The sequence below is a fragment of the Eucyclogobius newberryi genome, unplaced genomic scaffold (genome assembly GCF_026437365.1).
Source record: "Eucyclogobius newberryi isolate DKJ021-1_F unplaced genomic scaffold, fEucNew1.0.hap1 SCAF_14, whole genome shotgun sequence".
NCBI classification, from domain to species: Eukaryota; Metazoa; Chordata; class Actinopteri; order Gobiiformes; family Gobiidae; genus Eucyclogobius; species Eucyclogobius newberryi.
In genome coordinates, this window is record NW_027315768.1 from 35,003,941 (window position 1) to 35,031,097 (window position 27,157).

At 46.7% G+C, this 27,157-nt stretch overlaps 1 protein-coding gene across 1 annotated transcript in view; it reads left to right on the plus strand.

Moving 5' to 3' along the window:
- Positions 1-27,157, plus strand: part of LOC140360027 (tensin-1-like) — a 204,157-nt gene that overhangs the window by 78,622 nt on the left and 98,378 nt on the right. Inside the window, exons 4-5 of the mRNA XM_072445325.1 lie at positions 11,983-12,021; positions 19,922-19,963. Coding sequence (XP_072301426.1) covers positions 11,983-12,021; positions 19,922-19,963 — 81 coding nt within the window. The remainder of the gene's footprint in view (positions 1-11,982; positions 12,022-19,921; positions 19,964-27,157) is intronic.

The window sequence follows — 27,157 nt, forward strand, 5'->3', positions numbered from 1 at the left end:
GTTTGCGTTCATCAGGCCCGAGCTCGCGTTAGCGTTAGCGTTAGCCCGGGCTGATCTCTGCTGCTGAATACATGCAGAGCAAAGGGACCGAACCAGGGCCGAACCAGGGCCGAACCAGGGCCGAACCAGGGCCGAACCAGGGCCGAACCAGGACCGAACCAGGACCGAGGACCGAACCAGGGCCGAACCAGGGCCGAACCAGGACCGAGGACCGAACCAGGGCCGAACCAGGGCCGAACCAGGACCGAGGACCGAACCAGGGCCGAACCAGGACCGAACCAGGACCGAGGACCGAACCAGGGCCGAACCAGGGCCGAACCAGGACCGAGGACCGAACCAGGGCCGAACCAGGGCCGAACCAGGGCCGAACCAGGGCCGAACCAGGACCGAACCAGGGCCGAACCAGGACCGAGGACCGAACCAGGGCCGAACCAGGGCCGAACCAGGGCCGAACCAGGGCCGAACCAGGGCCGAACCAGGACCGAACCAGGGCCGAACCAGGACCGAACCAGGACCGAGGACCGAACCAGGGCCGAACCAGGGCCGAACCAGGGCCGAACCAGGGCCGAACCAGGGCCGAACCAGGACCGAACCAGGACCAAACAAGGGCCGAACCAGGGCCGAACCAGGGCCGAACCAGGGCCGAACCAGGGCCGAACCAGGGCCAAACCTGGGCCGAACCAGGGCCGAACCAGGGCCGAACCAGGGCCGAACCAGGACCGAACCAGGGCCGAACCAGGGCCGAACCAGGACCGAACCAGGACCGAGGACCGAACCAGGGCCGAACCAGGGCCGAACCAGGACCGAGGACCGAACCAGGGCCGAACCAGGGCCGAACCAGGGCCGAACCAGGGCCGAACCAGGGCCGAACCAGGACCGAACCAGGGCCGAACCAGGACCGAGGACCGAACCAGGGCCGAACCAGGGCCGAACCAGGGCCGAACCAGGGCCGAACCAGGGCCGAACCAGGGCCGAACCAGGGCCGAACCAGGACCGAACCAGGACCGAGGACCGAACCAGGGCCGAACCAGGGCCGAACCAGGGCCGAACCAGGGCCGAACCAGGGCCGAACCAGGACCGAACCAGGACCAAACAAGGGCCGAACCAGGGCCGAACCAGGGCCGAACCAGGGCCGAAACAGGGCCAAACCTGGGCCGAACCAGGGCCGAACCAGGGCCGAACCAGGGCCGAACCAGGGCCGAACCAGGGCCGAACCAGGGCCGAACCAGGGCCGAACCAGGGCCGAACCAGGGCCGAACCAGGGCCGAAACAGGGCCGAAACAGGGCCGAAACAGGGCCGAAACAGGGCCGAACCAGGGCCGAACCAGGGCCGAACCAGGGCCGAACCAGGACCGAACCAGGACCGAGGACCGAACCAGGGCCGAACCAGGGCCGAACCAGGGCCGAACCAGGGCCGAACCAGGGCCGAACCAGGACCGAACCAGGACCAAACAAGGGCCGAACCAGGGCCGAACCAGGGCCGAACCAGGGCCGAACCAGGGCCGAAACAGGGCCGAACCTGGGCCGAACCAGGGCCGAACCAGGGCCGAACCAGGGCCGAACCAGGGCCGAACCAGGGCCGAACCAGGACCGAACCAGGGCCGAACCAGGGCCGAACCAGGGCCGAACCAGGGCCGAACCAGGGCCGAACCAGGGCCGAACCAGGGCCGAACCAGGGCCGAACCAGGGCCGAACCAGGGCCGAACCAGGGCCGAAACAGGGCCGAAACAGGGCCGAAACAGGGCCGAACCAGGGCCGAACCAGGGCCGAAACAGGGCCAAACCTGGGCCGAACCAGGGCCGAACCAGGGCCGAGGGTTAGGGTTAGGGTTAGTTAGTTAGTTTTGCATTTGATGTCGTTTTGATGCCTCCACACCTTTAATACGACATTAATTTTAAGTTGATATAACATCACAAAGCTTGAATGTTTCAACATTTTACAGTAAAAATACAACTTTTTGTTGTTTGGACCAACAGCAGGAAGTGAGTCTGAGGGCCGCATTTTGCCCCCGGGCCGTAGTTTGGACATGTCTGTTGTAGCTTCTTTGACTTGACAAACTGTGGTGCAGATCTTGACCAACCCAAAATAACAGATCTTTTCATGTTCCCGTGTGGTCTTAAACGACCTGAGTGTGATACTTAATTCAATCCTCTAATTGAAGCAGACTGGACTGAAGAAGAGAGGATTATGGTCTCTTTAAACTGCTGTTTTATCAAGATCACGTCATTTTAATCGTCATTATCAGTAAACGTTAGATGTCCAGCGCTTTATAATAATATATTGACTCTTTTTTCCTGATATTAGAAGGTGCAAAGTGAATCTGACGTCAGGATGTTGCAGATTTGTGACATAATCTACTCAATATTTAGGGTTTCTAGGCATATCTAGGTCATTTTTTTTATTTACTATTTTCAACTTTGAAGGCATGAAAAATTCTAAATTCGTATATAAAATCCACCCATTTAATGATAATTTGCCTACTAAATTAAGTTAATATGATCATTTATCAGGAGAAATGCGACCGTAAATGTACAAAACAAAAAAATGAATAAGTCCAGCCAATAAACAATTTTTTGGACGGGACAAATTATTTTATTTTTTGTCCATTTTTACAGTAAATCAACTTTACGTCTATGGGAACAAGACGTTTCACCTCCAAGTCCACCAGCACGTCACGCCGCGTTTCAGTCGGTCTTAAAACCATCAACTTGTTCTTGATTCTTGATTCTTTTATCCTGCCAGTGTTGAGTTTCATTTCTTGACGTTTTTCTCGACATTTTCGGTTTCAAAATATTTCTAGCGAGTTCCAGTGATACAAAATTATTCAACACAGCACTTTTTTTTAAAAACAGTCGGTGAGATATTAGGCCTTAGTTATTTTATTACTTGGTTTACGGATCCGCCGCACTTAGATTATTGATTTCTACAATATAAATAAATAATTATCTATTTTATTTTACAAAATACCACAGAAAACGCAAAATAGCATTAAATTAAATGTAAAAAGTGGTATTAAGTCAAAAGATAAGAGCGCGTGAAGCAATTTCTCGCCAAACTCCTGCGGGAGTCATTTATTTTGGAAAGCATTGTTGTGACGGAGCGGCCCCGGCGAGAGCGCACGCCCGTTTCCCTGCTGCTGCGCGCCTTTATATCGCAAATACACATTTTAAACCCGTTTACCACATTTTATTCAGTGCGTTTTGCCGTGACTGGGTGGGTGGGGGAGGGTGCACACTTAAGCATCAGTTCTGTCTGTCTAAAACACACTAAATCTACTGTTGCACTCACCTGTGCGCCGCGTCTCCGCCTCCCTCTCCTCCTGTGGTGCGTTTTGGGCAAACCCGGAAGAAAACATCTTTTGAAATTGAAATTATATTTATATTTCATCCGCCTGTGCAATATATTTCATTTAAAAATCCGTAAACCAAGTAATAAAATAACTGCGGCCTTAAAAAAATATTTGGCATCATTTTGACAAAGTTGCTGACACAGTTTTTTCAATCGCCAATTTTTTTACCAAGTCGGTCGGGTTACGGCAAAGAGGCCTTACTCTTACTTAACCAGACTAAGCAAGGTTCACGCACTTTTCGTGCAATTTAAATGGAGTCAACATTTAGTGAAACACGACTTCAGCCCCTGCACCTGGAGGTATGTTTGTTTTATTGCCGTGACAATTAAATCACGGCTGTAACGAGCCGTGGAGTTATATTTAAACGGTTAAAGGTCATTTCCCGTATCTGGAAGAGTTGGCGGAGCTTTCGCAGACGTTTATATCTAATCTGGCCCCGGCTCTGCTCTGACTCCTGCGCCTTTAATCTAATCTAAAGGAATTTATTACGACCTTTTTTACGCGGGGCCAGAATTCACCAGGAGCAGACTTCAGAAGCGGGAGCCAGAAACGCTTATCCAGAGTCAAAACACGCCGCCGCTCGTCCAGGGAGTCCGAGCAATTGTGGCGGACACGTCGGCATTTTAGCGACTGTATCGGTACGTTTTCATGCGTTTTCTTCCAGCTCCTTGTCAAATCTTTGCGTCGCAACATCCAATTCCACATTTTAACGAAGCAAAAAGTCAAATCAGCTCGACAAACGGCGTCAAATTGTGATTTTTCTGGGATTGCGATCAGATTTGCTGAAATTCAAAGTTGGAAAAAGTCACGTTCAAGAGCGTCAACGTCCGAGAGACTGAAATATGAACCGCTGAACATCAACCGCTTTTGTTTGACTGTAAAGCAGGCATGTCCAAACTACGGCCCGGGGGCCAAATGCGGCCCTCAGACCATTTTTTGTTGGCCCTCCGGCTTCCTGCTAAGTTGGTCCAAACATCAAAAAGTAGTCAAATTTACTGTAAAATAGGAAAAATTCAAGCATTTTGACGTTATACCAACTTAATATTAATGTTCCATGTATTATTAAAGATGTGGAAGAATCAAAACAATGTAAAGTGCTATTTGTTATTTGACAAATTCCACATTGTCGGGTTTTCTGTGGCCCTCTGCTCCGTATAAGTTTCAAAATGCGGCCCTCGGTGAAAAGAGTTTGGACACCCCTGCTGTAAAGCTCCACAGCATGGCATTAAACTCACCTATCGCCATGGAGACGAGCAGCTGACGCCACAGGGCCGAGTGATGATTTGGGGGTGCACGAGTTTACAATGATGAGACGTATAAAACATGGCGTTCTCGTGGACAGCTCGTCATCACCAATAGATAAACGGTGACACAATGGCACTGTCACGTTTTCTATTCACACGGCCGTTTGTACCGTATTTTCACCTCTATAAGTCGCACCCTTTTGTGCGACTTATACTCCAGAGCGACTTATATGTGATATTATTTGTTATTTTCACACTGACAATCACAAGAGGGCGCTCTAGGCTCCAAGCGACGGGGAAATACGCCCCAAACTTGCCAATCATCGGGAGTGAGATATTGGCGTGATGGGCGGGGCTAAGGGTGTGACCTCGTTTGGCTGAAGTGAAAGTGTTGGACGTTTGTATGACTGTTTGACTTAATTTTACATTAGATTCATTTAATTTTACATTAGATTTATTTAATATTACATTAGATTTATTTAATTAATTTTACATTAGATTTACTTATTTTTACATTAGATTTACTTAATATTACATTAGATTTATTTAATTTTACATTAGATTTACTTAATATTACATTAGATTTATTTAATTTTACATTAGATTTACTTAATATTGCATTAGATTTATTTAATTTTACATTAGATTTACTTAATATTGCATTAGATTTATTTAATTTTACATTAGATTTACTTAATATTGCATTAGATTTATTTAATATTGCATTAGATTTATTTAATTTCACATTAGATTCACCTTAATTTTACATTCAATCTACCTATTTTGACATTAGATTTACTTAATTTAACACATTTTATTTATATTTGTATTCATGATTGTGGAGTATTCCAGTCAAAGCAATAACATCTCCTGGAAAGTTCCGTACTGCACCTTTAAGTGGTCGTAGCAGGTTTTCTCCCACGTGACAAAGACTGTGTTTTGTTTGGGTCAAAGTGAGAGCGCTGTGTGCTGTCTGCGTCACGCCACAAACCGTTTTATTTGCCGAGAACCAGGAAATAACGCCGGTGCGCCGTTAGCATGCTAGTTGTTGTTAGCGCTACAGTTTAAATACCTCTTGAAGTTGTGAAAAGCGTGTGACAAAGTCGTCGTAATTAGCGTGCCTGGGCTGCTTTAGAAAGTGTGGAATAAGTTTAACGGGAAAAAATAACGTGTTCTGACGCTAACCATGTGACGCTAACCGTGTTGTCCTTTTCAAGATGGCGGATCATAGTCTGCAGTGAAACGCTACTATTTAGTTTGCATTTTCGAGAGCTTTTCGTTTGCTTGGAGTGGAATCATAACATAATTTACATTTCCATTTACGACGTCTGTCATGTGATGTTTAGTTCAAAGTTCCTGGGAAATCTGGGCGCTCACTGCAGTAGTAAAAACACTCTGGGCCGTGTCTGCTTCACGCGACGCAGGACACTCCAAACACTCGACAGATCCACTCCAAATATTGACTTCATATCAGCGTCTGGAGCCGTGTGTCAGATGAATAGACTTCTGTGTCGGGTTCAGCAAACGCCGGATTCATCAGCGCGACGCATTTATCAAAAATATTTAAGTTTTGAAAGCCTTTTGAGGGAATATAAACGGTATTTCATATTTCAGTGTCTTAGGTGATTGTTCTTTCACACACTTCAACTCCAGAACGGTTTCAACTCTCTTTATTTTCTTTATGTATTTTATTCATTTATATATTTTTTAATGTTATCTTATTTAATTTTTTGGATTTTTTGAATTTTATTCATTGTATTCATTGTATTCATTTGTAATAATATCATACATTTTATTTTATTTATTTTATTTATTTTATTTATTTTATTTATTTTATTTATTTTATTTTATTGTATTTTATTGTATTGTATTTATTCATTTTATTCATTGTATTACTTATTCATGTATTTATTTATTTATATATTTATTATTGAAGATTAGAGATGGACAATATTTGTGCTAATATTTGTCAAATATCAGCCCAATATTTAATGTAATAATGATGATTACTTATTATTAATTACCTTTAAACAAACGAGTGAATTCTAATAAAAACAGAGGCACAATGAAAGCTCAAGAGGTGAAAACAAGAAAATACAACTAATTATAATGTAATGTAAGTGCATTTTTGAGCTACAAAGAAGTTTCATGTCTTTGGAAATGTTATTATTATATTAAAGGACAAAAGTGACTCAAAGCGTAGCATATATAAGACCATAAGTTTCCCGCACGTTTGTCCCACATTTCCTCGAGTGATTTATGCAGCTGAAACGTCTACGATCGTCTGGATGTGTTTTAATTACCGAGGAATCTTTCCAAAACTCACTGAACTCTCTATGTCTAGACAGGTTCAGGTCATGTGACGGGCAGCGCGGCCTCTGATTGGCCCGTTTGTGTTTGCGTCGCACACAAGCAGAGCGTTCAAAAGGTTCCACACAAATGTGCTTTCTGCCCGAGCTACTGGCTGTGATTCATGGACTAAACCAGGACTTCCCCAAGTTAAACTAGAGGTCAGGAGATTGAGCGTGACGTTCCGATCACAGTTGAACGTCTCGATTTTCCAAACGACGTCCGGATGAAGGTTAAAGTGCTGTTACCGCACAGTATCAGGCTTATAACTCAGACAAAATGACCAAAAAGTTAAATTCATACAAAACAATGTTCACCAGGCGTGATCCAGGATAATAATGGCATTTTATTTGTTTGTTTTAGATCAATAACGAGGTTTAAATTGAGCAAAATATAAAATAACGAGCTCTACAGTGTCTGTGACTGGGACGTTCCGCCGCCGCGATGTTTTATTTAATTACAGGCTTTTAATCACTCTTTTTATAGCTTGAAAACATCCGCGTTCTGACGGCGTCGCCCGTTCGTCTCCATGGAAACAGATGTGTTTGGAGATTGCACCTTTGGGCCTCTGTACGTGCTCGGGGCCCGTTCAGATGAGCCTAATGTAATCAGCCGTAATTGCGCCGTTACGTTCCCCTCGTGCCTCTGGAAACTGCATTAAACCAGAGCCCGTTTCCTGTACCCTAACGTCCTGCCGCCGGCGCGAGCTAACGGGCCCCGGGACGAACGGCAGACGTCACGCTAACGCTAAAAAATGAGCTAATAATGAGGCGATGAGATGCTAACGAATGGGCTGATGCCACGGAAGCGTTTTGGGTCATTACCCTGTTCGTTAGCCGCTCATTGCTTTATCATTAGTTCATTTGTTTGCATTAGGCGCATGACAAGCTACGGCAACCAACATGCTAATGCTACGCAAGCTAATGAACTTAAACTAATGACGGACACCGACGACAAACAGGCTAGAGCTTCGTAAGCGTTTTAGTTCATTAGTGTGCATAGAATTAGCCTGTTTGTTAGCCGCTCGTTACTTGTTCTTTGTAAGCATTAAATCAAATCAAATCAATTTATTTTTGTAAGGCCCAAAATCACAACAACAGTTGCCTCTGAGGGCCACAGGGAGAAATGAATCAACAATGTCTGTGGTGGCGAGGGACGATGTCCCAGGGTCCTCTGTCCTTAGACTCTCCTTCTCGGCCAGGAAAAACTACAAAAAAACCTCTTTGGGAAAAAAGCGTAGAAACCTGGAGGAGTTCCAGTGAAGGAGAGATCCGACTCTCACAGACGGACAGACGGACACGAGGAGACTGGAGCTGGACCCACTCTTCAGGCAGAAGAGGGACCGTCTGAGTCGAGCTGGACCCACTCTTCAGGCAGATGAGGGACCGTCTGAGGCGAACTGGACCCACTCTTCAGGCAGAAGAGGGACCGTCGGAGGCGAGCTGGACCCACTCTTCAGGCAGGCATTAGGCGCATGACAAGCTACTGCAACCAACATGCTAATGCTACTCAAGCTAAAGAACTGAAACTAATGACAGACACCGACGACAAACAGACTAAAGCTATGGAATTGTTTTAGGTCCTGCTTGGAATTAGCCTGTTTGTTAGCCGCTCATTACTTCATCATTAGCTCATTTGTTAGCATTAAGAGCATGACAAGCTATGGCAACCAACATGCTAATGCTATGCAAGCTAATTAACTGAAACTAATGACAGACTACAACGACAAACAGGCTAAAGCTACGCAAGCGTTTTAGATCATTAGCGTGCATTGAATTAGCCTTTAGCCTGTTCGTTAGCCACTCGTTACTTCATCATTAGCTCATTTGTTGGCTAATGCTACCCGAGGTAATGAACTAATGCTGCGTTCCATCTGTCCTCGGAGGTCGGATCTTGGAGAGACAATATCTCAGAGTTTCTGTTTTTTTTCATAAAAACGAGGAGCAGTTTTTACAGTTCATGAACATTAACGACTCAAAACAAGTACAAACCAGAAAAGTGCTCAAATTAGACAAAATGCGGAAGTTAATATACTAACCTGGTGTTATTTACTGTTCATAAAGAAAAGTCTGACAGGGAATGTTTGCTTTTGTTGACGTTAGCGGTGTGTTGACGTTAGCAACATTAGCATCACGGTGCATTTAAAACTGCGGAGGAGCTGATTCACAGCGAGAGTGACAGCGAGAGTGACAGGGCCGAGTGACAGGGCCGAGTGACGTGACAGGAGCCAGACTCTGCTCCTGTCAGCTCCACATTCCTCTGTTACCTTCACTGACACAGACCAGTGCTTAGAGGCAGCGCTCAGAGGCAGCGCTCAGAGGCAGCGCTCAGAGGCAGCGCTCAGAGGCAGCGCTCAGAGGCGGCAGCGCTCAGATGCAGCGCTCAGAGGCAGCGCTCAGAGGCAGCAGCAGCGCTCAGAGGCAGCGGCGCTCAGATGCAGCGCTGCAGCGCTCAGATGCAGCGCTCAGAGGCAGCGCTCAGAGGCAGCGCTCAGAGGCGGCAGCGCTCAGATGCAGCGCTCAGAGGCAGCGCTCAGAGGCGGCAGCGCTCAGATGCAGCGCTCAGAGGCAGCGCTCAGAGGCAGCGCTCAGAGGCGGCAGCGCTCAGATGCAGCGCTCAGAGGCAGCGCTCAGAGGCAGCGCTCAGAGGCGGCAGCGCTCAGATGCAGCGCTCAGATGCAGCGCTCAGAGGCAGCACTCAGAGGCAGCAGCAGCGCTCAGAGGCAGCGGCGCTCAGATGCAGCGCTGCAGCGCTCAGATGCAGCGCTCAGAGGCAGCGCTCAGAGGCAGCGCTCAGAGGCGGCAGCGCTCAGATGCAGCGCTCAGAGGCAGCGCTCAGAGGCAGCGCTCAGAGGCGGCAGCGCTCAGATGCAGCGCTCAGAGGCAGCGCTCAGAGGCAGCGCTCAGAGGCGGCAGCGCTCAGATGCAGCGCTCAGAGGCAGCGCTCAGAGGCAGCGCTCAGAGGCAGCGCTCAGAGGCAGCGCTCAGAGGCAGCGCTCAGAGGCGGCAGCGCTCAGATGCAGCGCTCAGATGCAGCGCTCAGAGGCAGCGCTCAGAGGCAGCGCTCAGAGGCGGCAGCGCTCAGATGCAGCGCTCAGATGCAGCGCTCAGAGGCAGCGCTCAGAGGCATGTTTGTACCTCACCGGCTTTATCACCACAGTCTGGCATCACAGTCACAACCACAAAGGTTTTTAATGCCACCCTGAACTTGTATATCTCCATGGAGACAAGCAGGTAACACCACCAGCCCCAGTTACAGGTCAGATCTGTGGAAAGATGACCCCGATCACTGTAAGATTGTTTTTCAAGATAGAGAAATAAATGCCTTTAGAACTCAGGCGTTCTCTTTACAAACACTGGAACGATCCAATATGGACTTCACAAACACGGAGGAGCACCACCTTATGACATCAGAGGGGGGAACGGAGTGTTTTGGGCTCCGGAGAAGTGCTGTATGTCTTATTACTCAAACCCAAAACTCAACTCCAGGCCTGCTTTGTGGTGGTAATAACGACGTCGTAGCAGGTTTAGGTGTTGCTTTGGAGCCTTTTGACACGCCCCTTCTTCCACTCCACATTGTCCAGTGTCTGATGCAGTTTGGGGGGGTTTTCGCTCTCTTGCTCTGAGCTCTTGACAGACGCTCGACAACAGCTGGTCCCCCGTGACTCTGAGGAATGCCCTCTGCAAACAGGAAATGGTTTCACGCATTTAGACCGTTTAATGTTCCGTCGATGCACCTCGCCGTCCAAAACCTACAAGAACATGAGCGCTGCCCTTTTATTCGCCTCGAAATCTCTTTAAGCCACTAAAAAGCGCCCAGTCTGACACGTTTCACTAGAATACAATGGAACTAAGCAAGAGTTTTTGTCCGATTCATACTAAAAGGAAAGTCTAGACACATTTTCTTAATAGTTTAATTTTATGGACTCGTTATTGTTTCATTCGGTACATAAATGTTAGGACCGAAAGTGCGTCTTCTGTGTTTTTCCCGAGGTCGGCGCTGGAAAAAGGAAACGCGCCTTGGTTTATCCGTACATTTGTGTCAATCTCGGTCAAACTCTTCCTGTTTGTGGCGCTCTGTCCGTAATCATGAAGCTGTGATCGCATTAGCAGCTCGGCCCGGACAGCGCCGCTTTGTCCGACACTAACCAGATCAAACCCGAGAACACGTGATTAACCTGGTGTAATGCCTCATGCGTCCAGCAGGGTTAAGGAGACTCAGAATCTTCTCCTCACTGTCTTTGATGGAGTGCTTTGTGTCTTTAAGACGAAGCTGCACGACGCTCTGTGGTCCTGAACTCCAGTGTCTTCTTTGCTGATAACGCCTCTTGTGCAGTGGCTCTTTAGTCTCACTATGTGGCGCTCTGTACCGAAACGTCCAGATGTCTACAACTGAATCTTTGCCTACAGCCACAGAGGTCGTGACGCTGAAGCTCCTCTGTGTGCTGAAGCTCCTCTGTGTTTTTAAAGACCGCGGCAACAGAGTGACAATGACCGCAGTGCAGAGCGTTCAAAGGCCGGTCGGCCGCTCGTGTCGGCCGTTATCGTTGCCCGTTCAGCCGAGGACACACACTCCGTTGGAGCTTTACAGAGATGCGAGCCCGGGTCATCGGTTTCCCCGGCGCTCACATGTGATTGACAGGTGGATGTGGCGGTTTATGAAGGAAAAAAAACAAAATCAAAAACCGATCACAGGGAGTGAAAAACCGAATCTATGAGCGCCGAAGTCATCGTTCGACTTCAAATGGAAGCGGCGTGTCGCTCGGGGGCCGCATTGCTGCAATTTGCTTCATGTCCTTCCCCAGTCTCACCCCCATTTCATGCCGCACTGTTTTCTGTCCAATAAAGCCCACATGAAAGTGAGAGAGAAGTTTGATTTGGTTCAAAGCGATGATGACGAGCTCCGTGGACAGTTTAGTGGACGTCAGAGTTCTTTTCTGCTCCACACACTTTTGCGTTTGTCCTTCTTTTTATGTTTTTATGACTTTTCACATCCGTAAATATCTGACCGCGCCCCTCCTGTTCTGGTTTTGTCTTCCAGGTTTCTTCGGCCTGCGTCCCGGCCTCAAACTACGAGCTGGTGAGCCTCATTTCAACTCAAGCTTTTGTCACGTTTGTTTACCGTAATTTCCGGACTATAAGGGGCACCAGCCAAAAAGTGCATAAGAGAGAAGAAAAAAGCATACATAAGTCGCACTGGAGTATGAAATGCGGTTGCATGTGTGAAAATAACAAATAATATCACATATAAGTTGCTCCGGAGTATAAGTATATAAGTAAAAATATAAGTATAAATCTCATCTCGGCCAAAACTATAAAAAAGGTGCAACTTATGGTCTGGAAAATACAGTAGTTCCTTTTGTGCCACTTAATTATCCACAGAAAAATAGACATTTGTTCTTCCTTTTCGCAGTTTGGTTTAAATGTCTGGATTATCAATGGTCGTGGCCCTTTTTTGACTTATTCTGAAGTGCATTTTTGTCTTTAAATGTTCCCGTATTCCGCGGTTAATGACTTCCATGCCGTCTCGCCCGCGTGTGTGCAATTCTCTGCTCTAAAAACGGCTCGACTTTAGCAACAACGTGCTAACTATTTGACGTAATTAGGCTATTATTGCTAAGCTTTTCCTGAGCGCAGGTTTCGGGGCTTATGGGAGCTTAAGCCCGCCTCCTCTCTGCATCCAGGTTTGAACAAACATCATTAAAATGCCACTCGTGTTACGCAGCCCGTGAAATAATTGCTGAAACGTGATTTTGATTTGTTTATCGGAGCAGAACGCTAAACGCCGGCGTTCACGGCATTTCAGAATCTGGTCATGAATGTCTAAGAATCTGTGAGAAATGTGCTATTTTTGAAGTGTCCAAACTGAAAGTTATGAAATGTTGAATGTTTCATTATTTGTTCACGATTGGCTCAAAAAACAGTAAATCTTTGTCTTAAACTCCTGTCGACTGAACTGAATATTGTTACTAGTACTTCATATTTCACCTTAATTTATTTATAATGATAAAGAAAATGTTGAACTTTGTGTCAGTTTTGGTTTCATGTGTCAATAGTAAAATATAGTACAAACCATGAGTGTTTGTAAGTGTTTTTGTATATTAAAGGGGACGGTGTACTATTGTGTTTCCATTTGATGTATTGTACACATAAAGTACACACAAGCACATACACTAGTCACACATAAAGTACACACAAGCACGTACACTAGTCACACATAAAGTACACACAAGCACATACACTAGTCACACATAAAGTACACACAAGCACGTACACTAGTTACACATAAAGTACACACAAGCACATACACTAGTTACACATAAAGTACACACAAGCACATACACTAGTCACACATAAAGTACACACAAGCACGTACACTAGTTACACATAAAGTACACACAAGCACGTACACTAGTCACACATAAAGTACACACAAGCACATACACTAGTTACACATAAAGTACACACAAGCACATACACTAGTCACACATAAAGTACACACAAGCACATACACTAGTTACACATAAAGTACACACAAGCACATACACTAGTTACACATAAAGTACACACAAGCACGTACACTAGTCACACATAAAGTACACACAAGCACATAAAGTACACACAAGCACGTACACTAGTTACACATAAAGTACACACAAGCACGTACACTAGTCACACATAAAGTACACACAAGCACGTACACTAGTCACACATAAAGTACACACAAGCACATAGACTAGTCACACATAAAGTACACACAAGCACGTACACTAGTTACACATAAAGTACACACAAGCACATACACTAGTTACACATAAAGTACACACAAGCACGTACACTAGTTACACATAAAGTACACACAAGCACGTACACTAGTTACACAAAGTACACACAAGCACGTACACTAGTCACACAAAGTACACACAAGCACGTACACTAGTTACACATAAAGTACACACAAGCACATACACTAGTTACACATAAAGTACACACAAGCACATGCACTAGTTACACATAAAGTACACACAAGCACATGCACTAGTCACACATAAAGTACACACAAGCACGTACACTAGTCACACAAAGTACACACAAGCACGTACACTAGTTACACATAAAGTACACACAAGCACGTACACTAGTCACACATAAAGTACACAGAAGCACATACACTAGTTACACATAAAGTACACACAAGCACATACACTAGTTACACATAAAGTACACACAAGCACGTACACTAGTTACACATAAAGTACACACAAGCACGTACACTAATTACACATAAAGTACACACAAGCACATACACTAGTCACACATAAAGTACACACAAGCACATACACTAGTTACACATAAAGTACACACAAGCACGTACACTAGTTACACATAAAGTACACACAAGCACGTACACTAGTTACACATAAAGTACACACAAGCACATACACTAGTCACACATAAAGTACACACAAGCACATACACTAGTTACACATAAAGTACACACAAGCACGTACACTAGTTACACATAAAGTACACACAAGCACGTACACTAGTCACACATAAAGTACACACAAGCACATACACTAGTTACACATAAAGTACACACAAGCACATACACTAGTTACACATAAAGTACACACAAGCACATGCACTAGTTACACATAAAGTACACACAAGCACGTACACTAGTCACACAAAGTACACACAAGCACGTACACTAGTTACACATAAAGTACACACAAGCACATACACTAGTCACACATAAAGTACACACAAGCACGTACACTAGTTACACATAAAGTACACACAAGCACGTACACTAGTTACACATAAAGTACACACAAGCACATACACTAGTTACACATAAAGTACACACAAGCACGTACACTAGTTACACAGTCTTTGTCTCGTGGTGAGTCTTTGTCTCGTGGTGAGTCTTTGTCTCGTGGTGAGTCTTTGTCTCGTGGTGAGTCTTTGTCTCGTGGTGAGTCTTTGTCTCGTGGTGAGTCTTTGTCTCGTGGTGAGTTGGACTGCTTTGAAACACGGTCGGCAGCGCCTTCTGTTTCCATATTTGGTGATGCGTTCAGGCGAGCGCTGGAATGTTGGATGTTGTTTGATTAAATGCTTTCGGGAATTGGACAAACTTCCTCCCACTTTGTCCTGCTCCGTCCAGAACATGTCTCCACAGATGTCATGTTTTTGTTTCATTAAAGTGGAAGAGGTGAAACGTCTATTTTCCAAAGTCGACACATTTCACTAAAACATATTTAACACAATTGTGTTTCAGATTTTTGGAAACATTTTACCCGTTTGTCTCCATTTATTTGCCCGTTTGTGTAAAGTTAATAATTGTACTTCCTGTTTGGTCGTGAGCACAAATATGACACAGGTAGAGGTGGTTCCACAGCTGTTACCATAGAAACCAGACTGTAAACAAGAGCCAAACTCCACATAAACGACACAACAGTTCTGATCTGACACAATAAGACCATAAAACACCTTTATTTAGTCCAACCATGGTTTAAACTGTCTCTGTGTCGCACACTGATGACATCACACTGATGACATCACACTGATAACATCACACTGATGACATCACACTGATGACATCACAGAGGGATTCAGCTTCCTGTCGTTTTGTAACATCTGACCTGGTTTAGACCTGGTTTAGTCCTGGTTTAGACCTGGTTTAGTCCTTGTTTAGACCTGGTTTAGTCCTGGTTTAGACCTGGTTTAGTCCTGGTTTAGACCTGGTTTAGTCCTGGTTTAGTCCTTGTTTAGTCCTGGTTTAGACCTGGTTTAGTCCTGGTTTAGACCTGGTTTAGACCTGGTTTAGTCCTGGTTTAGTCCTGGTTTAGTCCTGGTTTAGACCTGGTTTAGACCTGGTTTAGTCCTGGTTTAGTCCTGGTTTAGTCCTGGTTTAATCCTGGTTTAGTCCTGGTTTAGTCCTGGTTTAGACCTGGTTTAATCCTGGTTTAGTCCTGGTTTAGACCTGGTCTAGTCCTGGTTTAGTCCTGGTTTAGTCCTGGTTTAGACCTGGTTTAGTCCTGGTTTAGACCTGGTTTAGTCCTGGTTTAGTCCTGGTTTAGTCCTGGTTTAGTCCTGGTTTAGTCCTGGTTTAGACCTGGTTTAGTCCTGGTTTAGACCTGGTTTAGTCCTGGTTTAGACCTGGTTTAGACCTGGTTTAGTCCTGGTTTAGACCTGGTTTAGACCTGGTTTAGTCCTGGTTTAGTCCTGGTTTAGTCCTGGTTTAGACCTGAAAAGTCACTAATCTGTTCCTTAAGTCCGGCACAAATCCTCTCTCCTTGTATTTGGTCTGCGTTTCCACGGTAACACCCCAAACAAAGATGGCCGCCGCAGTATTGGGTTTGTGAAATAATTATAGACTCGGGATTTCTGCCTCATCGTTTCATCATCGTCACAGGAAAAGCCCCAGAATCTGTCCAAACATCGTCGTGTTTCCAAACGGAACATCACCGATTTATCCACGTTTTACTGCAATTATCACGACAATGACCCAAAACCGTTATTGAGTCATCACTGTATCCATGACGAGGAAGAAAACAAACAAACAAACAAACAAGTTTAAATTCCAAATTTGAGCTGAATCAGATTATTTTACACTTTTACTTTTGTTTGTACTTGCACAAATATGACACAGGCAGAGGTCGTTCCACAGCTGTTACCATAGAAACCAGACTGTAAACAAGAGCCAAACTCCACATAAACGACACAACAGTTCTGATCTGACACAATAAGACCATAAAACACCTTTATTTAGTCCAACCATGGTTTAAACTGTCTCTGTGTCGCACACTGATGACATCACAGTGATGACATCACAGAGGGATTCAGCTTCCTGTCGTTTTGTAACATCTGACCTGGTTTAGACCTGGTTTATACCTGGTTTAGTCCTGGTTTAGACCTGGTTTAGTCCTGGTTTAGACCTGGTTTAGTCCTGGTTTAGTCCTGGTTTAAATTGAAATTTCTGAAATTCTTGCTACAGTTTGCAGCTTCACAGAGACCGTGACAGGGTCAATGTCATTTGGATAACTTTTGATGTCCCACTCCTCAGTAGCATTTTCACCAAATTTCAGCTTTTTAGAGCCAACGCCCTGGGAGGAGTTTGTAAAAGTACGACATTTGGAAAAACTCCCGAGTCATGCTTAGCCATTTTTGAAGCAATATGGCCGACATTTGGCTAGGCGGACGGCGTTGCCGTGATAATATTTTTACTTCTCTTGTCACCATCTACCTCTACGCCAAATTTCATGATTCTACGATCAGATTTTTATGGGGACATTTCCCATCTCTCAATGCATTTTTGGTACATTTGGGGGCGCTGACGCTCACATTTTTTCAATTTTAGAAAAGAAGATGGCCAGAATGTAGAGGCACGATTTTTAAAGGTGTGCAAATTTTTGTGAGTTTTCGTCAATGTTCACTGGGTGAAAATGGGGCGGTTTGTCCTGAGAAGAAGAAGAAGAAGAAGAAGAAGAAGAAGAAGAAGAAGAAGAAACAGCAGAAGAAGAAGAAGAAGAAGAAACAGCAGAAGAAGAAGAAACAGAAACAGCAGAAGAAGAAGAAGAAGAAGAAGAAGAAGAAGAAGAAGAAGAAGAAGAAGAAGAAGAAGAAGAAGAAGAAGAAGAAGAAGAAGAAGACTAATATACCGATGCGAAAACAATGTTTCCCATTTTTCAAATATTATAAACTACATCGAACTACTACTTCGGAAAGCGTGTGGGTCCCTGGTCACTGACGGGTACTTTCGTTAATTTTGAGTGGGCTCCGCCCACTTTGTGTTTTTGGCCCTCTATACAGTAATAAAGTTCAATTTGCATTACATGTTTATATGCACGGAACATGCAAGAGATGGGGAACGTATTCGTGAGCTACTTTACGAGTGCTTTATATGTGAAGCGCTTGTTTCGTGCGCACTTTCGCACGACCTTACGGGACTAATAGGCTTCTCGCCCGGTTGTGGCGCTCGGGCCTCATAAACATATTAAATACATTTTAAATAAACACATTGACTCCTTGAAAAAAGTTGGATCACCTAAAGAGGCAATAACATAATATTTAAAATGTAATATAATATTTAAAATACAATATAATATTACATTTACTCTAAGATATAAATAGTATTAGTATGTGCACAGTTTTACAGTGAAATGTGCAGTTACTTTTACAGTGTGTTCAGAGTAAACACGTGACATTGCAAAAGGTTTATTTTGTGGCACTGAGTGTTTAGATCCAGCAGAGGGCAGTGTCCCCAATGTCTGCGCAGCTGTGTTTACTGGGACAGATTTGTTTCTTTCTCTCCCTCCCTCTCTCTATCTATCTCCTTCTCTCTCCCTCTTCCCCTCCCTCCTCTCTCTCTCTCCCGAGATTTGGCTCATAGGGCGGGGCCCCAGTGAACGTCTGCTCCTCCTCCTCTTCCTCATCATCCTCCTCTTATTCCTCCTCCTCCTCTTCCTCCTCTTCCTCATCATCCTCCTCTTCCTCATCATCCTCCTCTTATTCCTCCTCCTCCTCTTCCTCCTCTTCCTCATCATCCTCCTCTTCCTCATCATCCTCCTCTTATTCCTCCTCTTCCTCCTCTTCCCCCTCTTCCTCCTCCTCTTCCTCATCATCCTCCTCTTATTCCTCCTCCTCTTCCTCCTCTTCCCCCTCTTCCTCCTCCTCTTCCTCATCCTCCCCCTCTTCCTCCTCCTCTTCCTCATCATCCTCCTCTTCCTCATCATCCTCCTCTTATTCCTCCTCCTCCTCTTCCTCCTCTTCCTCATCATCCTCCTCTTCCTCATCATCCTCCTCTTATTCCTCCTCTTCCTCCTCTTCCCCCTCTTCCTCCTCCTCTTCCTCATCATCCTCCTCTTATTCCTCCTCCTCTTCCTCCTCTTCCCCCTCTTCCTCCTCCTCTTCCTCATCCTCCTCCTCTTCTTCCTCCTCTTCCCCTCTTCCTCCTCCTCTTCCTCCTCCTCTTCCTCCTCTTCTTCCTTTTCCTCCCTGTGTGGCTCATAGGGCGGGGCCCCAGTGAACGTCTGCTCCTCCTCCTCTTCCTCCTCTTCCTCATCATCCTCCTCTTCCTCATCATCCTCCTCTTATTCCTCCTCCTCTTCCTCCTCCTCTTCCTCATCATCCTCCTCTTCCTCCTCATCCTCATCATCCTCCTCTTCCTCCTCCTCTTCCTCATCATCCTCCTCTTCCTCATCATCCTCCTCTTCCTCCTCCTCTTCCTCCTCTTCCTCATCATCCTCCTCTTCCTCCTCATCATCCTCCTCATCATCCTCCTCATCATCCTCCTCTTCTTCCTCATCATCATCCTCCTCTTCCCCCTCTTCCTCCTCCTCTTCCTCCTCCTCTTCCTCATCATCCTCCTCATCATCCTCTTCTTCCTCATCCTCCTCCTCTTCTTCCTCCTCTTCCTCCTCCTCTTCCTCCTTCTCTTCCTCATCATCCTCCTCTTCCTCCTCCTCTTCCTCATCATCCTCCTCTTCCTCCTCCTCTTCCTCCTCTTCCTCATCATCCTCCTCTTCCTCCTCCTCTTCCTCATCATCCTCCTCTTCCTCCTCATCATCCTCCTCTTCCTCCTCCTCTTCCTCCTCTTCCTCATCATCCTCCTCTTCCTCCTCATCATCCTCCTCTTCCTCCTCCTCTTCCTCATCATCCTCCTCTTCCTCCTCATCATCCTCCTCTTCCTCCTCCTCTTCCTCATCATCCTCCTCCTCCTCTTCCTCCTCCTCTTCCTCCTCATCATCCTCCTCTTCCTCCTCCTCTTCCTCCTCTTCCTCACCCTCCTCCTCTTCCTCCTCATCATCCTCCTCTTCCTCCTCCTCTTCCTCATCATCCTCCTCTTCCTCCTCATCATCCTCCTCTTCCTCCTCCTCTTCCTCATCATCCTCCTCCTCCTCTTCCTCCTCCTCTTCCTCCCTGTGTCTTAAACATGTGATGAAGAGTTGAATGAGATGTTTTCTGTGTTTTAGGCTCCGAGTCCTGACCTGCAGCTCAAACATGTGGACAACATGGTGAGTCTCACACATTTACACCATCACCTCCTACACCATCACCTCCTGCACCATCACCTCCTGCACCATCACCTCCTACACCATCACCTCCTGCACCATCACCTCCTGCACCATCACCTCCTGCACCATCACCTCCTGCACCATCACCTCCTACACCATCACCTCCTACACCATCACCTCCTGCACCATCACCTCCTACACCATCACCTCCTACACCATCACCTCCTGCACCATCACCTCCTGCACCATCACCTCCTGCACCATCACCTCCTGCACCATCACCTCCTACACCATCACCTCCTACACCATCACCTCCTGCACCATCACCTCCTGCACCATCACCTCCTGCACCATCACCTCCTACACCATCACCTCCTGCACCATCACCTCCTGCACCATCACCTCCTGCACCATCACCTCCTGCACCATCACCTCCTACACCATCACCTCCTGCACCATCACCTCCTGCACCATCACCTCCTGCACCATCACCTCCTGCACCATCACCTCCTGCACCATCACCTCCTGCACCATCACCTCCTGCACCATCACCTCCTACACCATCAGCTCCTGCACCATCACCTCCTGCACCATCACCTCCTGCACCATCACCTCCTGCACCATCACCTCCTGCACCATCACCTCCTGCACCATCACCTCCTACACCATCACCTCCTGCACCATCACCTCCTACACCATCACCTCCTGCACCATCACCTCCTGCACCATCACCTCCTGCACCATCACCTCCTACACCATCACCTCCTGCACCATCACCTCCTGCACCATCACCTCCTGCACCATCACCTCCTGCACCATCACCTCCTACACCATCACCTCCTGCACCATCACCTCCTACACCATCACCTCCTGCACCATCACCTCCTGCACCATCACCTCCTGCACCATCACCTCCTACACCATCACCTCCTGCACCATCACCTCCTACACCATCACCTCCTGCACCATCACCTCCTGCACCATCACCTCCTGCACCATCACCTCCTACACCATCACCTCCTGCACCATCACCTCCTGCACCATCACCTCCTGCACCATCACCTCCTACACCATCACCTCCTGCACCATCACCTCCTGCACCATCACCTCCTGCACCATCACCTCCTACACCATCACCTCCTGCACCATCACCTCCTGCACCATCACCTCCTGCACCATCACCTCCTGCACCATCACCTCCTGCACCATCACCTCCTGCACCATCACCTCCTACACCATCACCTCCTGCACCATCACCTCCTACACCATCACCTCCTGCACCATCACCTCCTACACCATCACCTCCTGCACCATCACCTCCTGCACCATCACCTCCTGCACCATCACCTCCTACACCATCACCTCCTGCACCATCACCTCCTGCACCATCACCTCCTGCACCATCACCTCCTACACCATCACCTCCTGCACCATCACCTCCTGCACCATCACCTCCTGCACCATCACCTCCTACACCATCACCTCCTGCACCATCACCTCCTGCACCATCACCTCCTGCACCATCACCTCCTGCACCATCACCTCCTGCACCATCACCTCCTGCACCATCACCTCCTACACCATCACCTCCTGCACCATCACCTCCTACACCATCACCTCCTGCACCATCACCTCCTGCACCATCACCTCCTGCACCATCACCTCCTGCACCATCACCTCCTACACCATCACCTCCTGCACCATCACCTCCTGCACCATCACCTCCTGCACCATCACCTCCTGCACCATCACCTCCTACACCATCACCTCCTACACCATCACCTCCTGCACCATCACCTCCTACACCATCACCTCCTACACCATCACCTCCTGCACCATCACCTCCTGCACCATCACCTCCTGCACCATCACCTCCTGCACCATCACCTCCTACACCATCACCTCCTACACCATCACCTCCTGCACCATCACCTCCTGCACCATCACCTCCTGCACCATCACCTCCTACACCATCACCTCCTGCACCATCACCTCCTGCACCATCACCTCCTGCACCATCACCTCCTGCACCATCACCTCCTGCACCATCACCTCCTACACCATCACCTCCTGCACCATCACCTCCTGCACCATCACCTCCTGCACCATCACCTCCTGCACCATCACCTCCTGCACCATCACCTCCTACACCATCACCTCCTGCACCATCACCTCCTACACCATCACCTCCTGCACCATCACCTCCTGCACCATCACCTCCTGCACCATCACCTCCTACACCATCACCTCCTGCACCATCACCTCCTGCACCATCACCTCCTGCACCATCACCTCCTGCACCATCACCTCCTACACCATCACCTCCTGCACCATCACCTCCTACACCATCACCTCCTGCACCATCACCTCCTGCACCATCACCTCCTGCACCATCACCTCCTACACCATCACCTCCTGCACCATCACCTCCTACACCATCACCTCCTGCACCATCACCTCCTGCACCATCACCTCCTGCACCATCACCTCCTACACCATCACCTCCTGCACCATCACCTCCTGCACCATCACCTCCTGCACCATCACCTCCTACACCATCACCTCCTGCACCATCACCTCCTGCACCATCACCTCCTGCACCATCACCTCCTACACCATCACCTCCTGCACCATCACCTCCTGCACCATCACCTCCTGCACCATCACCTCCTGCACCATCACCTCCTGCACCATCACCTCCTGCACCATCACCTCCTACACCATCACCTCCTGCACCATCACCTCCTACACCATCACCTCCTGCACCATCACCTCCTACACCATCACCTCCTGCACCATCACCTCCTGCACCATCACCTCCTGCACCATCACCTCCTACACCATCACCTCCTGCACCATCACCTCCTGCACCATCACCTCCTGCACCATCACCTCCTACACCATCACCTCCTGCACCATCACCTCCTGCACCATCACCTCCTGCACCATCACCTCCTACACCATCACCTCCTGCACCATCACCTCCTGCACCATCACCTCCTGCACCATCACCTCCTGCACCATCACCTCCTGCACCATCACCTCCTACACCATCACCTCCTGCACCATCACCTCCTACACCATCACCTCCTGCACCATCACCTCCTGCACCATCACCTCCTGCACCATCACCTCCTGCACCATCACCTCCTACACCATCACCTCCTGCACCATCACCTCCTGCACCATCACCTCCTGCACCATCACCTCCTGCACCATCACCTCCTACACCATCACCTCCTGCACCATCACCTCCTGCACCATCACCTCCTGCACCATCACCTCCTGCACCATCACCTCCTGCACCATCACCTCCTACACCATCACCTCCTGCACCATCACCTCCTGCACCATCACCTCCTGCACCATCACCTCCTGCACCATCACCTCCTACACCATCACCTCCTGCACCATCACCTCCTACACCATCACCTCCTGCACCATCACCTCCTACACCATCACCTCCTGCACCATCACCTCCTACACCATCACCTCCTGCACCATCACCTCCTGCACCATCACCTCCTGCACCATCACCTCCTACTCCTGCACCATCACCTCCTGCACCATCACCTCCTGCACCATCACCTCCTACACCATCACCTCCTGCACCATCACCTCCTGCACCATCACCTCCTACACCATCACCTCCTGCACCATCACCTCCTACACCATCACCTCCTGCACCATCACCTCCTGCACCATCACCTCCTGCACCATCACCTCCTGCACCATCACCTCCTGCACCATCACCTCCTGCACCATCACCTCCTGCACCATCACCTCCTGCACCATCACCTCCTCCTCAGGGTCTATATCCAGTATGTGACAGATAAACCAGACTTAAACACCTGGTCTTAGATAATTATACAACTAAACAAAACAATTCGAAGTCCCCATAAAAATCTGATCGTAGAATCATGAAATTTGGCGCAGAGGTAGATGGTGACAAGAGAAGTAAAAATATTATCACGGCAACGCCGTCCGCCCAACCAAATGTCGGCCATATTGCTTCAAAAATGGCTAAACATGACTTGAGTTTTTCCAAACGTCGTACTTTTACGAACTCCTCCCAGGGCGTTGGCCCTAAAAAGCTGAAATTTGGTGAAAATGCTACTGAGGAGTGGGACATCAAAAGTTATCCAAATGACATTGACCCTGTCACGGTCTCTGAGCGGCGAAGCCGCAAACTGTAGCAAGAATTTCAGAAATCTCCCAAATTTTACATTTCTGCCGTTTGCGCAGATAAAGTCCGAATTGCGTCAAATTAGAATCAGTTGTTAAACTCTTTGCCCTAAACCTACTTGAAGTGAAATAAATGAATTTGGCGCCACAGCGCCCCCTACAGATTTTATATGGAGGTTAAATATTTAGTTTTGCGAAATTTTATGAACCAAATGGACCAAAACCTCCCATGTTATTCCAATGGGGAAATCGCCAGAACATGTTTACACTTTAGACTTTCACAAACTCCTCTTAGGGCGTCAGCTCTATCAACGTGAAATTTGGTGAGACTCATCTTCAAGACCATCAAAAGTTATCCACATTTTCATTCAAAGAGTCACGGTGTCTTTGCCGCACATTTTGCCAAGAATTCAAAATAAAATTGCTTTTTGATGGTAAAACAAAGGGGAGAACATGTGACAGCGTCACAGATTCAGCAGTAGGCGTGATAAAAGGACAATTGGGGCACGTTAGCGCCCCCTCCTCTTGCGGCGTGGCGAGGGCCGATCATTGCCGCTTGCGGCTATATTTATGTTTATTTCCATATATTGTATTATTATTATATTTCCATATACTATATATATATATATATATATATATATATATTTATAAATATTATTATATATTATATTTCCATATATATTTTATAAATATATATATATATATATATATATATATAAATAAATAAATAAATAAATATTATTATATATTATATCTCCATATATTCTTCATCTTCTTGTTTGTGGCTCATTCTCTGAACCAAAGAACAAACCGAGCCCAAAACTTTAGGACAAACTGTGGACCACTTCCTGTGTCGTGTTTGTCGTCCGGGAAACGCAGTGACTTTAGCTCCGCCCAGTGTCCGGCGACCGCTGCTTCCACACGACCAAAATACAAGTCCAGTTTGAGAAGGAATTCAGGAAGTGTGCTCCCACACCACGCCCAGGACTAAACCAGGACTAAACCAGGACTAAACCAGGTCTAAACCAAGACTAAACCAGGTCTAAACCAGGACTAAACCAGGTCTAAACCAAGACTAAACCAGGACTAAACCAGGACTAAACCAGGTCTAAACCAGGACTAAACCAGGACTAAACCAGGACTAAACCAGGACTAAACCAGGTCTAAACCAGGACTAAACCAGGTCTAAACCAGGACTAAACCAGGACTAAACCAGGACTAAACCAGGTCTAAACCAGGACTAAACCAGGACTAAACCAGGTCTAAACCAGGACTAAACCAGGACTAAACCAGGACTAAACCAGGTCTAAACCAGGACTAAACCAGGAGTAAACCAGGCCTAAACCAGGTCTAAACCAGGACTAAACCAGGTCTAAACCAGGACTAAACCAGGTCTAAACCAAGACTAAACCAGGTCTAAACCAGGACTAAACCAGGTCTAAACCAAGACTAAACCAGGACTAAACCAGGACTAAACCAGGACTAAACCAGGTCTAAACCAGGACTAAACCAGGACTAAACCAGGACTAAACCAGGTCTAAACCAGGTCTAAACCAGGACTAAACCAGGACTAAACCAGGACTAAACCAGGTCTAAACCAGGACTAAACCAGGACTAAACCAGGACTAAACCAGGTCTAAACCAGGACTAAACCAGGACTAAACCAGGTCTAAACCAGGACTAAACCAGGACTAAACCAGGACTAAACCAGGTCTAAACCAGGACTAAACCAGGACTAAACCAGGACTAAACCAGGTCTAAACCAGGACTAAACCAGGTCTAAACCAGGACTAAACCAGGTCTAAACCAGGACTAAACCAGGACTAAACCAGGTCTAAACCAGGTCTAAACCAGGACTAAACCAGGACTAAACCAGGACTAAACCAGGACTAAACCAGGACTAAACCAGGACTAAACCAGGTCTAAACCAGGTCCAGTCTAAATGAAGCGACGTTTGGCTTTGAAAACATCAGATATATTTTTAGGATGAATTTTTCTTGGAAATGTTTCAGTGTCGGACAAAACGAGGAGCACGAGGCTCATTTGAGGACAAGTTGCACATGTTTTGCAATATTTGACTAATCCAATGACCGTGAATTGAATCAGTGAATCTGAATTTAACTGAGTTTTTCAGACGTAAGACGCACACGACGTGGACTCTAAATGTGTCTCGCCAAATGGACTTTAACACTCGTCTCCTCGTCTCTGTTTGATCGAAAGAACCAAGGTCTTTTTAATTCAATCCATCGTCCAAAAAATAGACCTAAATCTTTGTTTTTTTGGGGGGGTTTTGGCTGTTTTTGTCACGTTTGACTTCATTTTGTCTTTCAGAACGTTCCGTTTTAAGATAAGATAATCCTTTATTGTCCACACATGGGGACATTTCATAACATTTTGTAAAGTCACGTGTCAGACATCGAGAATGAAAGAAAAGTTAATATTTCACTCTTGTACGTCACAATCTGTTTTTTGTTTAAATTTTTGTATTAGAACAACAAATATTTTGCCTTATTTATACTTTCTGTTCAAATACTTCACATGAAATATGCCAAATAAAGAAAACAGTATTTCTATCATGTGCTAATGTGGTGCGTCTTCACTTACGTCACTGTGAAACCCTGTAACGTTGTTGTGGAATTATGTCAATCATAAGTATTTCTGTGCATGACGACACCATCAGTAACGTCACATGTAGTGCTGTAAATGAGACGTGTGTGGAATGTGTGGAATGTGAAGACTTATTATTGTGGCTGGATGTGGAATTTAGTCGTCACAGTCGCAATGATTGTGAATAATCGTTAAATCGAGATGTTTTTTCTCACAATAATCATTTCATTTTGTCCAAAGTCGCCTTAAACTGCTTCACTTGTCGGTCTCATTCTGAGACGTGTGGAGTTTATTATGTCTTAAACTCACATGAAACAAACTACAATATATAAAGAAATCACAAAGAACATTCATATACACATATTACAGGCTGCGAAATAGACGGGGGCCCGGGGCCCCGTG